The sequence below is a fragment of the Manis javanica genome, chromosome X (genome assembly GCF_040802235.1).
Source record: "Manis javanica isolate MJ-LG chromosome X, MJ_LKY, whole genome shotgun sequence".
NCBI lineage: Eukaryota > Metazoa > Chordata > Mammalia > Pholidota > Manidae > Manis > Manis javanica.
In genome coordinates this window covers 140,707,204-140,724,633 of record NC_133174.1, presented here as the reverse complement: position 1 = coordinate 140,724,633, position 17,430 = coordinate 140,707,204, and the positions used below count along the sequence as shown (strand labels likewise).

Here is a 17,430-nt window from a genome sequence, read left to right as displayed (position 1 = left end):
CAGGTGTTGCAATACTAGTATGAAAAAATAGAAGAGGAAGAAGTACTTCAAAACTCATTCTATGAGGCCAGCAATACTCCAATACCAAAACAAGACAAAGACACCACAAAAAAACAAACTTACAGGTCAATATCCCTGATGGACATAGATGCAAAAATCCTCAACAAAATATTAGCAAATTGAATTTAGAAAAACATGAAAAGGATCATCCATCATGATCAAGTAGGATTTATTCCAGGGATGCAAGGATGGTATAATATACAAAAGTCCATCAACATCATCCACCACATCAACAAAAATAAAGATAAAAATCACATGATCATCTCGATAGATGCTGAAAAAGCATTTGACAAAATTCAACATCCATTCATGATAAAAACTCTCAAGAAAATGGGTATAGAGGGCAAGTACCTCAACATAATAAAGGCCATATATGACAAATCCACAGCCAACATCATACTTAACAGCAAGAAGCTGAAATCTTTTCTCTAAAATCTGAAAAAAGCCAAGGATGCCCACTCTCCCCACTTTTGTTCAACATAGTACTGGAGGTCTGCGCCACAGCAATCAGACAACACAAAGAAATAAAAGGCATCCAGATTGCTAAGGAAGAAGCCAAACTGTCACTGTTTGCAGATGACATGATATTGTACATAAAAAACCCTAAAGACTCCACTCCAAAACTACTAGAACTAATATCTGAATTCAGCAAAGTTGCAGGATACAAAATTAATACACAGAAATCTGTTGCATTCCTATACAATAATGAAGAAGTGGCAGAAACAGAAATCAGGAAAACAACTCTATTTACAATTGCACCAAAAAGAATAAAATACCTAGGAATAAACCTAACCAAGGAGGTGAAAGATCTATACTCTGAAAACTACAAGACACACATGAGAGAAACTAAAGAAGACACTAGTAAGTGGAAATACTTCCGTGCTCATGGATAGGAAGAATTAATATTGTCAAAATGGCTATCCTACCCAAGGCAATCTACAGGTTCAAAGGAAACCCTATCCAAATATCAACAGCATTTTTCAATGAAGTGGAACAAATAGTTCTAAAACTCACATGGAACCACAAAAGACCCCAAATAGCCAAAGCCATCCTGCGAAAGAAGAACAAAGTTGCGGGAATTACACTCTCTGACTTCAAGCTACACTACAAAGCTACAGTAATCAAAACAATTTGGTACTGGCACAAGAACAGACCCATAGACCAATGGAACAGACTAGAGAGCCCTGATATAAACGCAACCATATATGGTCAATTAATATATGATAAAGGAGCCATGGACATACAATGGGGAAATGACAGCCTCTTCAACAGCTGGTTTAGGCAAAACTGGACAGCTACATGTAAGAGAATGAAACCAGATTACTGTCTAACTCCATACACAAAAGTAAACTGAAAATGGATCAAAGACATGAATGTAAGTCATGAAAGCATAAAACTCTTAGAAGAAAACATAGGCAAAACTCTCTTGGACATAAACATGAGCAAATTCTTCATGAACATATCTCCCTGGGCAAGGTAAAGAAAATAAAAAATGACCAAATGGGACTACATCAAACTAAAAAGCTTCTGTACAGCAAAGGACACCATCAGTAGAACAAAAAGACATCTTACAGTTTGGAAGAATATATTCATAAAGGGCATATCTGATAAGGAGTTGACATCCAAATTATATAAAGAGCTCATGCACCTCAACAAACAAGAAGGAAACAAGCCAATTAAAAAATGGGCAGAGGAGCTGAACAGACACTTCTCCAAAGAAGAAATTTAGATGGCCAACAGGCACATGAAAAGATGCTCCACATCACTAATCATCAGAGAAATGCAAATTAAAACCACAATGAGATATCACCTCACATTAGGATGGCCAACATCCAAAAGACAAACATCAACAAATGTTGGTGACAATGCGGAGAAAGGGGAACCCTCCTACACTGCTGGTGGGAATGTAAATTAGTTCAACCATTGTGGAAAGCAATATGGAGGTTTCTCAAAAAACTCAAAATAGAAACACTATTTGACCCGGGAATTCCACTCCTAGGAGTTTACCCTAAGAATGCAGGATCCCAGTTTGAAAATGACATATGCACCCCTATGTTTATCACAGCACTATTTGCAATAGCCAAGAAATGGAAGCAACCTAAGTGTCCATTCGTAGATGAATGGATAAGGAAGAGGTGGTACATATACACAATGGAATATTATTCACCCATAAAAAGAAATATCCTGCCATTTGCAAGAACATGGATGAATCTACAGGGTATTTTGCTCAGTGAGAAAAGCCAGGCAGAACAAAAGAAATACACTATGATTTAACTTAGTTGTTGAGTATAAAAACAGAGCAAAACAGAAGGAACAAAACAATAGTTGACTCATAGACACTGAGAAGTGACTAGTGGTTACCAAGTGGGATGGTGAAGGGAATAAAGGAACACAACAATTCTCAATCATAATGTAAGTTTTTCACGGGGATGGTAATACAGCATGGAGAATAGAGTCAATGATTCTGTAACATCTTAGTATGCTGATAGATAGTAAATGCACTGGAGGGGTGAGGATTTAATACTATGGGTAGGTGCTTGAACCACTGTGTTGTATAGTTGAAACCAACATAAGAATGTATATCAGTGATACTTCAATAAAAAAATGAAAATGAACAGTCTAATTTACTTGTGATACGATAATAATTATAATATACATTTAATTGGAACACTGTGCCCAACTGTAGAAAAGTATGCATCTTTTCAAGGGTACAGAGAACATTTACCTTGATAGGGCCTATTCTGTTCCATAAAATCTCAAGAAATTTTAAATGGTTGAAATCATAAGAAATATGTTCTCTGACAACTACAAAACAGTACTTAACTGTAAATGTCTATATTATAAAAGAAGAATATCATGTAAGTAACCTGTCATACATTAAGAAACCAGAAAATGAGTGAAATAAACTGTAAACAAGTAGAAGGAAGGGAATAATAAAGAGTAGAAATCAATGAAATAGAAAACAGAATATGTAGGATATCAATGAAGCCAAAGGTGGTTTTTTGAGATCGGTGAAGTTGATTATTCTCCAGGCAGATGAAGAAAAAAAAGGAAGACATACTTTAACAAAATCAGGAATGAACAGAGGTAACATCACTATGGTCTTCACAGATATTAAAAGGATAGTAACGTAGTAGTCTGAATAACTTTGTGTGCTTAGGTATTTTATTCTGGTTGAAGGGTAAGCCACGACCTCAGGCAAGATACATCCCCTATAATATGTGGCCAAAGCGTCCCTAACAATGCCAAATAAATGATTTCCAAAGTACGTCATAGGGCCATTCAGATTCCCAAGACCCTGAAGATCTCCAGACCTTTCATCTGGAGTCCCCCTTACTCATAACATTCATTCAGTCGGTGCTGTTTATTTCGTTATTGAGCGTCTACTATGCAAAGCCCCGCCCCAAGCCTGACCCAGCGCTCGGAATCCCTTTTTTGCTAGGCGCTGTTGAGAACTCTGGCGCCTAACGACGTCGGCTTCTATGTGATAATGCTGCACGTCTGCGTCAGGCTGCACGAATAAAACGTTACCTGGTGAAGACTACCTGCAGGGCCAGCCCTTTCTTCTATCATGTCCGGTGCCCCTTAACGTCGCCTTGATTGCTGTTTTCTTGCTCGGTCTGCTGTTCCGGAAGAGGAGGAACCAGACTCCGCAGCCATAACCCTCGTAGCTTGCGGTCTGTGCCGCACATGGGGGCGTCTGCCTCCAAGGCTGCCCTCGGGGCTACCACCGATGAGCCGTCGGAACCGGAGCCAAAACACCTAGCAGGTGAGTAGGTATCCCATGTGGGAGGCTCTACCTGGGTGCCTCTAATGGTGGCATCCCACACCAACCTCCAGCCTTCCTCTCTACGTTCCTCGCCCATGCAGGAGCAAAGAAATCAAGTCCTCATTTTTAGTAATCTTCTAGTGGGTCTAAAAGAGAACTACTGGACTTTTTAACTCCATTCTATTCATAACTTATTCAAATAAGTTAGGACCTAGGAGGTAGTGGAATAACAACCGAGGCTTCTGAGAAGGGTTTGAATTCCAGAGTCCACTGAAGCCCACTTATAAATCATGACGACCATCATGGACAGAGTGTTCTGAAATAAAGAAGGGACAAATCAAGCAGATTTTCTCATAGGTACTCCTAGCCTAAGGTCCATGAAGACACTTTAGACTATCTACAGCATTTTTTGTACTGCTGTGTACATGTTTCCATGGGAAGGAGTTTTGGTTCTTAAAGTTATCTGTTGCTCAAAGACACAGTAGACTCCCAGGCTAGCCCTACTCCTATTGTTTCAGGTCCTACTGCACAGTGACTTCATAAACAATATGTGCTATGTATCTGCCTTCTGAAGGTTTATCTGCTTATCATGATAATGTGTATGCCTTACCCAGCCCTGCATGGTCATGAACCAAAGGACAGCACTGGAATAGTACCATGACATCCCAAAGCTCTAGGCTGAAGGCTGAAATCACACGAAAGCAGAAACAAAATACTTGCCGAGGAAAATTTACAGGAAGAGTAATGAAGCAGACCTAGAGATTAAACAATATGAGAGAATCCCATTCTTCATAACCTTAAACGTGGCACAGCAACACTGATCATATGCACTTGTTGATGAAGTAAATCTGGGTCTAGAGTTAGGGACAGCCTGTTTCTACAATTCACTGGCATGTTTGTTAAGTACCCTCCTAATATGATGCGTGTGGCAATACTGATTAATGAGTAAGCACAAGGGGTGAGGTTGTGTTGTAGTGACAGTTGCAAGTAGTTTTGAAAGCAAAGAGGATTTTGAACTGATCAGCAGTGGGAAACCATTGCTCATTCTTGAATGGGAAGGGGAAACAACGGAAGTTATTTTTTGAGGTGCTGTATGAAATAAACTAACGAAGGGCTATAACCCTGAGGCAGGAAATTGGGAAGCCGTTGCAAAAAAGCAGGTACAGCATTGTGGGGAAGTGGACTCGAAGAAGCCATAGGGGTTAGAAGAAGCAAACAAAGGGTTAGATGCTCAATGACTCTACAAGGAAAGCTCATGACTAAACCTCCATTGGAATGACACTTTCCTGGAGAGAGGCTGTATGACATAATGGTTATTATCTTGGTGTCCTTGGTCGAACAAATCTGATTTCAAATACTAGCTCTGCCACTTAAATACCTGTATGACATTGGGCATGTTACCTCTTTGAGTCCTATTCTTTCATATAACAAATATTTCCCATAATCAGGTGCCAACTACTGGGCTGGGTCTCAGGAAGGCAGTGGTGACTAAAATGGACATAGTCCCTCCCCTCATCAAGTATACAGAACAATAGGGTAGACAGGCAGGCATTCAAAAAGTCATGCATGATGCATGAGTACAAATTGTAATACTTGTAATGAATAAAATGTTTTGGATTATTCCCTTTGTCATTTTTCAGACTTGATTGCATCTGTATATAAGTTAAAGTTATCAATTTTGATTTTGAAAATTATTTTTCAGTTTGTATTTTAATGCTTGTCATCATCTCTTATTTAGATCTCATACAGTACATAAATGAAACAAATATGAGTGTTAAACATTTGGCTGATGTTCTTTCTGAGAAAACCAGGAGCAGCAGCTGGGTGGTGGTGTTCAAAGCTCTGGTTACTGTGCATCACCTTATGGTGCATGGAAATGAGGTGAGCATGGTAGGCACTTCCTCTTAGCCCCCCAGGACTGTCAGTACACAGTTGCGCAACGTTCTTGGTTTGGCAACAAGTGGGGGAAGTGAGTAGTAGGATGTATTAAAAAACTGATTTTTCCATTTTCTACTTTAAACTTAATAGAAAGCAAGTCATTACACAGGATGGTACTGGTGAAAATAGAACATACATAGAAATCAGACAAAGTAGCTCAAAAGTAGAACTGCACTTATGAGAGCTTGGTGGTGCTAAAAATGTGGGGGAAAGTATGGAATTTAAAATAAAGCCTTTTGGTACAAATAACATCCCTATGGAAAAAAATAGAGTGAGCTCTTTATCTTACCCCATATACAAAAAATAAATTCCACATGAATGAAATGTCTACAAGTGCAAAAGACTAAATTTTATAGTTGAAGAAAATGTGTAATGACTATTGCTTTCTAATAAGTTTCAGCAAATCCACTTCTCATAGCATTTTTATAATAATTAAAAAGTAGAAATCAGTTAAATTTAAATGACTAGGGAAAGATAACTCAAAAGAAGTGTGTTCATACAGTGAAGTACTATCTAACGTTAAATGGGAGAGCAGTTCCTTCCAGGCAAGAGCAGGAAATGGAACTTAGGGATGGGGCAAAGGGCACTTTTAACTTGATCTGTAATACTTTATTCCTCTTATTATTATTTTTTTTTTTTTTTAGGAGAGCAAGGTACAGGCTTTTACTTAGAAATGAAGTGAGAGAATAGAGCTCCTGGCTCACGCCAGGAGGGGACAAGAGAGCCCCTATTCCTCTTATTTTTGAAATAGACTTGAAGTAGGTATGTTAAAAAGTTAGGAGTTATTATTTCTGGGTAGTTGGGTACACAGTTGTATCAAATTATTCTTTTTTTCTGTAAGTTAAATAATTTTAAAAATTAATACTAATTATTGAAATAATTAAATCTGCAATCAATTAAAATTTCTCAAAATTAAAAAGGGGGAATGACTAGATAGAAAGTCATGTAGGAGAGTTGACAGCACTGTAGATGTTTATGTTGGGCAGCCTAGGATGCGATCATGCTCACCTTTACCGACCGTCCTGAAATAGATAGAAGCTGTATGATAGAATTATGTTAAATATGCATTCATAATGACAGTCATTAGTGAACTGAGCACTTTGTGGACAGAAAGTAATTTTAGAACTTGGCATGTTTGTTTGACAGCGTTTTATCCAACATCTTGCATCTAGAAACTCTTTGTTCACTTTACACAACTTCCTGGATGAAAGTGTCATAGAAGGTAAGATGATTCTTTGATGAAAATGTGTCTGTGCGGCCAAGAGGGAAAAGTTCTGACAACCATGCCTAGTTAAAAAAGTGGTTCGAATTTATGAAGGTTATGGTGTGTTATACATTTTACGATGATAAAAATTTCTAAATTTGTTGACGCAATACATGTTTGTGTGCTTACAAGAAGAATAACACACTAGAGAGAGGAAATTGAAACCTCTAGGTATTTACTCAGGCCTTCCTTCTTCGGTCTACCAAAAATAGTACTACACCTCTGTGTTCCTTCTCTGCCTGAGATTTATTCTTTTCTCACCAACTAACCATCTCTGCGTTTTTTTCTTTTGTTGGTCTACCAACCCCTACTGCAATGTAAGCTCTGAGAAGGCAAGGATTTTTGTCCATTTACTGCTGAACTTCCAGTATCTAGGGCACTGGCTCATAGCAGGCACTCAGCAATTGTTGAATAAATGAATCAAGGTACATTTGGAGGTTGAGTAATGAGGGGCTGAGTTTCTATCAATCATGGCCTTTCTTGCTCTATGTTGTCTATGAAGTAGAGGGCAAGGTCATTTGCTCAGGGGAGAGATGGTGGCAATGGGTTGGAGAATTTCAGGGATGTGCTAAGAATTTACAGTGGTTTCTGTGGAAATGTGAAAAACACTGATAAAGTTCAGTTATTTTTTCTAATTCAGGAATGTCACCATCAACACCACATCATGAGGTGATATTAAGACTTTGAGGAAGTAAAAAATATTTAACAAAGTTTGAGGAATGTTGGACTAAATGATTAATAAAGGCCTCAAAAGTATTGTTGAGATACAAGGATGAATGTGGAATGATGTCTTTGCATTTATTAACATATATGGTAAATGGTTGATATTGGTTAAATTGTAAATAATAAAAATATTTCATTAGGGTATGCTATGTCAACCTTCATCAGACGATATAGCAAGTACTTGAATGAAAAGTCACTTGCATACAGACTGATCGCATCAGACATCACCAAAGTCAAGAGAGGGTCAGTATCATTAATTTGTAAGCAAGAAATACTGAAATATGTGTCTACTCTGATAATATGTCCTTTGTCAAAAACACAGCTTTATTTCAAGATGTTAATATCCCAGTGCTTCTCACACTCTTAATTAGGAATTTCTTTTATCTTTTACAGGACTGATGGTATGATGAGAACCATGAATACGAAAGACCTGTTAAATACCCTTCGAGTCATTCAGACTCAGTTTGATGCTCTTCTTAGCTTTAATGTGAGAGCTTTGTAAATCCTTTTTTAAAAAATTGGTAAATGGTAGTAAGTGTGGGTGGGAGAAGGAGTTGTTTTAAGCTGTGCTGTTAATTGATACTACGCATTTATTTAACTTCCAGGCAGATCCTCATGAACTAACTAATGGTGTAATACGTGCTGCCTTCATGCTTCTCTTTAAAGATTCTCTTCACCTCTTTGCAGCCTATAATGATGGGATCCTTAATCTGCTAGGTAGGCTGAATAACAAGCATCACTTTAAAAAAATAAACCAGTAAAAATAATTTATTTGTAAAAATTGCTTATAGTTAGACTTGTAGTTGTCTTAGATTAAAAGTAGAAGATACTTTGAAGATATTCAAAGTAGGGTCACATATTTTGAAATAATGAGACATTCTATTGCTTTTTTGGGTAAAATTATTCAGCTGCAGAACATTTCATTAGGGTATACTACGTCAACCTTCATCAGACGATATAGCAAGTCCTTGAATGAAAAGTCCCTTGCATACAGACTGATCGCATCAGACATCACCGAAATCAAGAGAGGGTCGGTATCATTAATTCATAAGAAATACTGAAATACGTGTGTACTCTGATGGTATGTCGTTTGTCAAAAACAGAGCCCTTTTCCTCAGAGCTTCAGAACTTGATATTCATTTAAAAGATTATAGTGTTGGTCACGCAGTAGTTAACTTCATGAAAATCTGTTGATCATATGGATTGAGCAGTGTCATTGCTCATTAAAACAAAATAACTGGATTAAAACTATAATTGTTTTGAACAAGTTAAAATCATATCCAGAATCTGCTTAAAATAGAATAATCAGAATGGAGTGAAGCTGAAAATAGCTGAGATGTTGGCTCCTTCATCGTGATTTGTTTTCTACTTCTAGGCAAATATTTTGACATGAAGAGGAACCAATGTGAGGAAAGTTTGGATATTTACATCAAGTTCCTTGGAAGGACAACCAAATTGGCACAGTCCTTGAAAGTTGCTGAGGTACAGAATCTGTTTCTATTCAAGGTTTTTCTGCTATTTTCTGTATTAGTTTAGTATCTGGTATGACTGTACCTCCCTACCCTACCACCACACAAACACACAAAAATCGCTAATAGCTTTAACTATTTAGTAAACAGTAAAACTGAAGACTAAAATCAGGTACTTAAGATGCACCATCCAGTGTCCTTGTGCTCAAAAGCAGTGTTGCAAGGGTTTCTGTTTGTAGTCATGAGGGTAAGCTTACCTTCCCACCCGAAACAGTTCTACAACTCAGCCGAAATATGCATGATGTCAGTCTTCGTCAGGCACTGGGCAGTAGATAGAACAAGTCTGTGATCAGTGAGAGAAGGAACTTACGAGGGGAGCCCCATGTTTGCCCTGACATTCAGAGGAAGCCAAGCAGGAGGAACACAGGGAACCACACCTAGGCAAACAATAGTGGGACTTCCGAAAAGCAAAGCAAAAAAAAAAAAGAAGAGATATTACAATTACCCACAGGAGAACAGCAGGATGAATAATAGCTGACTTTCAACTACTTAAAAAATTAGAACACGTTTGTCTGGTACCCAAAATGCTGCTAAGCTCTTCCCAAAACAGCAAAGACTCAATATTCGGCAAATCTTTTCTTTTATAGTTTTATCCTTAGGACAAATAAGTTCATGCCTAAATGTACAAAGCGTACTTTAGCCTGCTATGTTTTTGTTGATCTGTCTAGTTATCATCTTAGCAAGGAATTCATGCTCTCGGGGTATTTTCTGCTCTTTGCACTCATTGGTCTCACAGTTACTTTTCTTCTTTCTTGCCATGCCCTGCTGTAATATGAACTTTTTTCCCCTCTTTCGTGAATTCAGCAAGTTGGAATTGACCAGGAAAAAATTCCATATGTTACTGAGGTCAGTGTATTTCTCCTATGTGTTTAAATAACGGTTTTCTGTTTGTGTTCACATGTTTATTATATTAATCGTCATCTGTGACTCCATCCTTTGCCATATACTTCATGTGTATTTTCATTTCCCCATGAGTAACATATGCCTGTGCACACACACACACATACATACATACATAGACTTGTGTCTTCTGAACAGGTCTGTGAGCTATTGGTCTTATAAAAGATGCCATTCCCTACTGAGTGCTAAATGGGGACACACAGTATAACAACTTGACCATACTTTCCAAATGGACAGAACTGAACAGTGGAAACTGCTGAGTATTTTGAATAATGAACATAGGTTTGAGGCTTCCTGCCTTGTCTACTTGCAGGTGTGTAATCCCAAGCACTGCATTTGCATTCTCCAGGCTGTGTTTTTGCAACTGCAAAATGAGCGTAGTACTATTGTCTATCTCATAGTTTGTGAGAATCAAACGAACTCAGGCTTCTTCCTTCCCCAGAATCTGGTCATCAGGAATCTTTAACATGGCAGTGGGTGTGATGTGATCTAGAGGTGGCAGTGTAGCAGGTGTGGATGAAATGAGAGTTTGGCAACCTGCTCATTCAGCCTGCTTGTGCCCTCTGGACCAGCTGTGCTCATCCAGATGTACCATCGGGGTCAAGCAGCAGGGCTGCTGGTCCAGCCTGGGCCTGCTACAGAGCCCTTTCCTGCTCTGGGCTCCAAACTAATGTGGCACGCCTTTAGGTCACCTGGGGATATGGGCCAAAGCCATTATCCCTGACGTGGGAATATGCTTTCTCTAGAACCCCAAGAGGTCTACCAGGTGTTGTTTTTCCATTCTTATGGTGGGAGGTGCAAGATGCACTACATTATCTGCTATTTTGGATGGGGTTTCCTTGTAGATCCCTGGCCACTGGAACCCTAAAAGTTTTACTGATGTAGAAGTCTCCTGAATCTTTGTAGGGTTTTTCTCCTTCCCTCTGGAGTGCATGTGGCTCTCCAAGGTCTTCGGTGTACTGGCCACTTCCTGCTCCTCTAAGCTACTTAGCATGGGTACAAGTGGATCACTATGATTTTCTGAGGGGTAACCAGATGGTCTAGAAAGAGGAGTGAGTGAGAGACTTAACACAGCCAGGGTCAGAACTGTAAATGTATTCTGTTTTCCATTCCATGTGCCCACAAGCCATCAAGGAGGAGTGGATGGCTGCAGATGCAAATAAATGTTAGGATTGGTGGGAGAGAAGAAGGAAGTTTCTGTCTGATGGCTTCTCATAAATCTTTGAAGGGAAGAAATGTGTCCCCTCAAGTATACACAGCACATGTACATATAAGTACGAAGGGGACTTGTGCACAGACATAGAATCCCCTAGAGAGGTCCACAGTAGGAACCAGTGCTGGATGAAATGTTCATGGCTTTTCCTGAATGAGAAGTCAGATCACTAGACAGAGACAATGAGAATATCTGGCTTAGTAGGGGAGAAGATAGCACTTCATTGCCCAAAGCACGAGTGGATTTCAATCAATCACAAACATATTCTTGACCCCTACCAGGAAGGAGTTATAATGAATGAACCAAAGTCCTAGCCCCTGAGTTCCTGAAACAGACAGAACAGAAATTATAGAGGCATGACTAGATATCCCCCAAATGTAGTCCTTTGATTTTTCAGACAAGCATTAAGTGACCTGGGAATTGGTGCTTGACCTTTGCCTGTGGCCAGAACTCTAGGGGAACGACTGGCAGAAGGAGACTCGGGGTGGAGGCCCATGTCTCCCATTGGGCTGCCCTCTCTCCTTCTTACTTCAGCTCTGGGCTGTGGGAGAGGCTGCAGGAGGCAGGCCAGGGGCTTTGTTGGTGAACTTGTATGCAGATCCTCATTCGTTCCTCCATAAATCAACTCGTTTTACTGGAAGAGCTTCCTTATCACTGTGCTGGCCGCTGGCCCTCAGCCAGTACAGAAAGTCAGTTGTCATGGTCTCAGGTTGGCAGAGCTCCTGTTTTTCGGGTGTCCAGGAAACCCTGGAATGGAGTCTAATGCAGGGCTCCGTGGGAGGGGAGCGAGTAGAGAGAGGTGGGAATTACGTCAGCTTCACTTCTGCCCTACTCAGTCAGTCCCCTTGGGAAAGGTATACTCAAAACACCGCACAGTTCCAAGGAGTGTTTTCAGCTAGTCTGCCGCTCCGTCCCTCTGGGGTCAAGGTCTTCCTCTGTGACCGTAGGTAGGTTTGTCCTTGTGCTTCCAGCCATCTTTATGTGAATGGGCGCCAGACTGCTAGGTGCAGGCTCACCATTGTAAGGGTCACCCAAACCCTTCTGTTTCCTTAAGAGGAAATCCCCCTCGTTTCCTCAGCCAATCCTTTCTTCCTTGATTGAGACATTGTCTGGGGCTCACAGAGTCTCCTTCTGGGACCTGCTGTCCAGTGTATCTGTGTGTGTCCATCCCTCACCTTTCAACCATTCCATGCAGTTCATGTTGGATGCAACTCAGGAAAGTCATGTAGCAGGACCTGCTCTGTCTGTGATCCAATGTATTTTTATTTGTACTATAATAGTTCAAACCTGCATCTCGGGGTCACACCCCTCATCAGAGCTCCAACACAAACTTGGGGACCTACCAGACGGTTCCATTCTGAAGTGTACCTGGATGCCTTTCCCCACCTTCCCCACAGCGTTTCCATGGCTCTGGTGGATGGAGGGTAACTGTGCCCCAAGAAAGAGGTCTCAGGGACTCACAGCTGTCCTTCCACTCAAGGCAATTCGGTACATGTTAACTTGCAGTAGTTCTAAGCAGTTTTCTGCCAATCGTGTCTGCCGAGTTTCTGTGGCTGTGTTTTCACAAATGTGTAGCTTTCAGTGAATTGTATGAGACCTAATCGCATGAAAAAACATGTTTCTACCTAACACTGTTCAAATATTTATGTATTGACGGTCTTCAAATTCTGATGTTTTATTTTAAAATTTTATTTATTTATTTTTATTATGTCTGTTGGGTGACTGGCTGGCTGTACCAGAAATACTCTGTCCCTTTGCCACCATGTGTGTTTGCTCTGGTGAAACTGGCAGTCTCCTGATCACCTTTGGGATCTCTCCACCCTTTTTTGCCCACCTTGTATGTTTGAATCCTTGAGGTTCACACTGGGCCCCAGAATTCCTGTTCTCCCCACTGCTCAGGTGCCTGTGGGCTCTATAAAGGAACAGATTGTCCCCAGCACAGCCTCTCTTCAGCACATTGCCATTTTCTGATAATTATGTCTTGGGTGTTGCTGAAGCATTTTGATGAATTTGGAATACAAAGAACATTTTAGAATTAAGGCTTGTATGACTTTGTAACTTCTAACCACAAAAACAGTATAAAATAAAGTTTCTAAAATGCTGATGAATACACATAATCTGAGTCTATTCCCTGCATGATCAATTGACATTGAAATGTCTACACATAGAGCATAATACACATACTCATGTGATGAAGTCATCTTCAGCAGCCTGGTATTCATTTGCTCTGTTACAGAGCCCCTGTTGGGGCCATGGAGCACTCAGTCATTCAAAAGCAGTGAGGGGAGCGTAGCATTGCTGAGGGTCAGTGCTCAGGGTTTGGACTTGTTTTGACCTGGGCCTGGGTTTCCTTTTGCAGCTTAAAAGCTCATACTATCTTGGATGAAATACAGGACTTCCCTGAAGATGAGTGTAAGATAAATTTTAGCCGAAATAAGCAGGCGAAGAAAGGCAACAAAGGGCCAGGCAGTTTATGTGAGCGCAACTCCCGGGCGATGTTCCGCGGTCTGGGTATCACAGGCCAGGGAAGTCACACCCGGTCAGGGACGTGGGGGCTTATAAGGGCTTAGGAGGGGGAGGAGTGGGCAAGCTATCCTAGGGGGCGTGCAGAGGTATGATTGGCTAAAGGTGACATAATAGACAGCTAGAAACTTTTTTCCTTCCAAGAGGGAGGAGGCTGACATCCGGGTCTTAGTTGGCACATCAGAAGGATGGAATTCAGGGAGAGCTGTCCCCTTTCCATATAAGGCACGGACCTTGACGTCTGGTGTGTTCTCCCCCTATGGCATCTCTCTGTTCTGTTTGCATGGCCTTGTTTTTCCTTCCTCCAGCCTAACAATGAGCTTCCTTGTCACGCAGTCTACCACATGGGCTTTGTGCAAGGGTCAAATAAGCATGAGCATGTACACACACTACTCACAAACAGGCACACACATGTACGCACATACACAAACACCTCCCTCCACCAGGAGACAACACAAACCCTGCATGAGGGGGAGTTCGGCCTGTGGAGGCTTGTGGTGGGGGCACCTTTCAGCCTGCAGCGGGAGGGTGGAGGCCGTCGGGTCTGGTACCTAGATGCGGGCTAGGAAGCAGCCATGGTGCTGAATGTGGTCAGGGTTCTGGGTTCCAGAACTGCTGCTGCTTTGAGCACAAGCAGCTCCTGATGCGGCACTGGAACCCGAGCTGAGTCTGGGACCGTTGGGCAGGTCTTCTCCTGGTCCTGACATTTGGCGCAACAAGAAAATCCTGCTGAGCAGATTTCTGCTTTGCTGCCTCATACTGGCAGCCCCTCTACACTGTAATTATTGCCTTTCTTAAGACCCACTGTGCTCCTTTATCTCTCAGAATTGTCCCTTAGCCCTGTAAACAGTTCCTTCCTGCCCCCATTGCCGTGTCAGCTGCCATCTGTGTTCATCTCTGCCACTGTAACATAATCCTAGCTTGAACTTCCACATCTCTCTCACTTTCCAGTCAGGCTGCCTCTATATACTCTGCCCTCTGTTTTACACAATGCAACCAGAATGGTGTTCTGGTAATTTGGAAAATACAGATGTCATCATTTCACCGCTTGCTTAAAAGCCCTCCAGTGCTTGCCCAATATTGCTGAAATGAAGCCCAAACTCCTCAATATTGCCTTTAATTTAAGGTCCTGCATTGTCAAACCCCTGCCTACTCTCCAGCCTCATCTTCCACACACTCCCCTTTGCTCTCTGTGCTCAAGCAACATCTTTATTCCTGGTCCGTGCCGTATGCTCTTCCCAGGACTTTGCCACATGCTCTCCTGCCTGCAGTGCTCGTTCCTCTCCTACTGTCCTACTTATCTCCTGAATATGCTGCAGATCTCAGCTTACCTGTTACTTTCTTCAGGAGGTCCTGCCTCCCTGACTTCCCTGACTTGGTCAGATTTCCCTGCTTAAACACTATCAGAGTATCATGTACCTCTCTTTCATAGTACTTTAAAAACTTTATTTAGTGGGCTGCACAACACAGAGAGGACAAGTAGTGACTCTACAACATTTTGCTAAGCTGATGGACAGTAACCGTAATGTGGTTGTTAGGGGGGACCTAATATAGCAGAGAGCATAGTAAACATAGTATTCTTCATGTAAGTGTAGATTAAAAATTTTAAAAAAAAAAGGAAGAAAGAAAGAAAGAAAAGGGGGAGTACTCCTTGATAGGATAAAACTATTGGTAAATCAAAGATCAACGCATGCTTTAAATATCCTTAATGTTGATCACTTAAAGGGTGTCAGATGATATCAGCTATGGAGGTACTCTTTTCTGATAATATTCCTTTCTCTTAATAAAAATTTTAAAAAAAGCAGTTCCTGTGTGCTGACCTCCAATGAGTTCTGCACAGTGGTATAGAGGGCATGTCAAAGTGTGGGCAAAGGGTCTGTTTGTTTCTATGCAGAAGATCAAGGCCTAGCTTGGATACCCAGAAAATGAACTAAGATACGATATGAGGAGGAGCTTCCGGCATCAGCACTCTCTGGAGGACTTGTGCCGGGGGATGATCATCAAAAAGCCTCCACAGGGATCCGGACGATGCTGTGGTTGTGGCTGCATCCAGCCCACCGTCTCCTGGACTTGCCATAGGAATGAGGAGGGAGATGTCTAGGCTGGCATATGCATACAGTGAGACAACGAATTTGACCGGATCTGTACTGTTGGAACTCAACCAGGAGTTGGGAGGGGTGCAAGTTGTAGCACCCCAAAATCTCATGACTATAGACTATCTACGGTCAAAAGAACATATGGGATGTGAACAGATCCCAGAAATGGGCTGCTTTAATTTGTCTGATTGTTCAAGTACAGTTGGACAATATCCATTATATCATAGATAAATTTTCACAAATGCCTAGGGTGCCTAAATGGTTTTCTTGGCTTCACTGGAGATGGATGGTAATTATAGATTTGCTTTGTTTATGTCACCATATTCCTATTATGTTAATATGTGTGTGCAAATTAGTTAGTAGTTTAAAACCTAGACATACTTAAGTTACTCTACAAGAAGATATGTCAAAGAAATAATCAATCCTCCCATGTTTCTTTCCATATGCTACATCTATAGCTTTTCTTCTTCCTTCCTAATTACAACCCTTAAATAGAATTCGTGCCTCATATCGAATTTACCGAGTATCATAATTCCTCCAGGTGGTAAAGATACCTCGAGACAAGTGCTGGGCATAGAAGCCACAGGGCATAATTCTGCAAAGAAGTAAAAAGCTAACCTTTTCAAACAATATGGCTTCTCTCTCACTTACCAACTTTACATTTCCCTGTATGGCCCCGGAAGATGACTGGTTAGCCAGAGACGGGTAAGATTCCTCAAGGGAGGAACAACCTAAGACAGGCACAGTTGCAGGGGGGCCATCAGGTGAGAATTTGGGGATCAACAGAGGTGAGGCTCAGAACCTCACCCCCCCTGCTTTGAGAGAAATCTTCTGCATCCGTGGATGTCTTGCTGCCCTTGTCTAGCCTGGATTAATACTTAGTCCATAGGCACACACCTGATCATCTGATCATCTACATTTGCCCTCTTACAGCACTAAACTATGTTTTCTACCTTTATCTTGCATCTACCTACCACTTCAGCATTTTATTAAAAATAAAAATAATAACAATAATAAAGGGAGAAATGTGGGATCAACATATAAATCAAGTACAAAAATCAAACGAATATTCATATTTGACCTGATTGTTTATAGTTCATAATGCGTGATCAAAACCGAAAGTTTCTGTGATGAATGCCCTTGTACTGTTCACCATGTAAGAACTTATTCACTCTGTAAGAATTCGTTCACCATGTAAGAACTTGTTCGTTATGCTTCAGAAGATTGGAGACTGACGAGAATTAGGCTTGAGATGGATTAATGATTGTACATTGAGCATTGACCCCCCTATACTGAATTTTATTGTTGTTAACAACCATTTGATCAATAAATATGAGAGATGCCCTCTCAAAAAAAAAAAAACTTTATTTTACATTTATTCTTGTGATTATTTGATGTCTTTCCTCCCCCAGATC

At 40.9% G+C, this 17,430-nt stretch overlaps 1 protein-coding gene across 2 annotated transcripts in view; it reads left to right on the top strand.

Moving 5' to 3' along the window:
* Nucleotides 1–17,430, top strand: part of LOC108384276 (phosphatidylinositol-binding clathrin assembly protein-like) — a 43,569-nt gene that overhangs the window by 5,375 nt on the left and 20,764 nt on the right. For both annotated transcript variants that reach the window (XM_073227887.1, XM_073227888.1), the window contains exons 2-9: nt 3,503–3,829; nt 5,568–5,710; nt 6,914–6,989; nt 7,895–7,997; nt 8,148–8,241; nt 8,360–8,471; nt 9,130–9,236; nt 10,088–10,129. In XM_073227887.1, coding sequence (XP_073083988.1) covers nt 3,751–3,829; nt 5,568–5,710; nt 6,914–6,989; nt 7,895–7,997; nt 8,148–8,241; nt 8,360–8,471; nt 9,130–9,236; nt 10,088–10,129 — 756 coding nt within the window. In that variant the 5' untranslated portion in view covers nt 3,503–3,750. The remainder of the gene's footprint in view (nt 1–3,502; nt 3,830–5,567; nt 5,711–6,913; nt 6,990–7,894; nt 7,998–8,147; nt 8,242–8,359; nt 8,472–9,129; nt 9,237–10,087; nt 10,130–17,430) is intronic.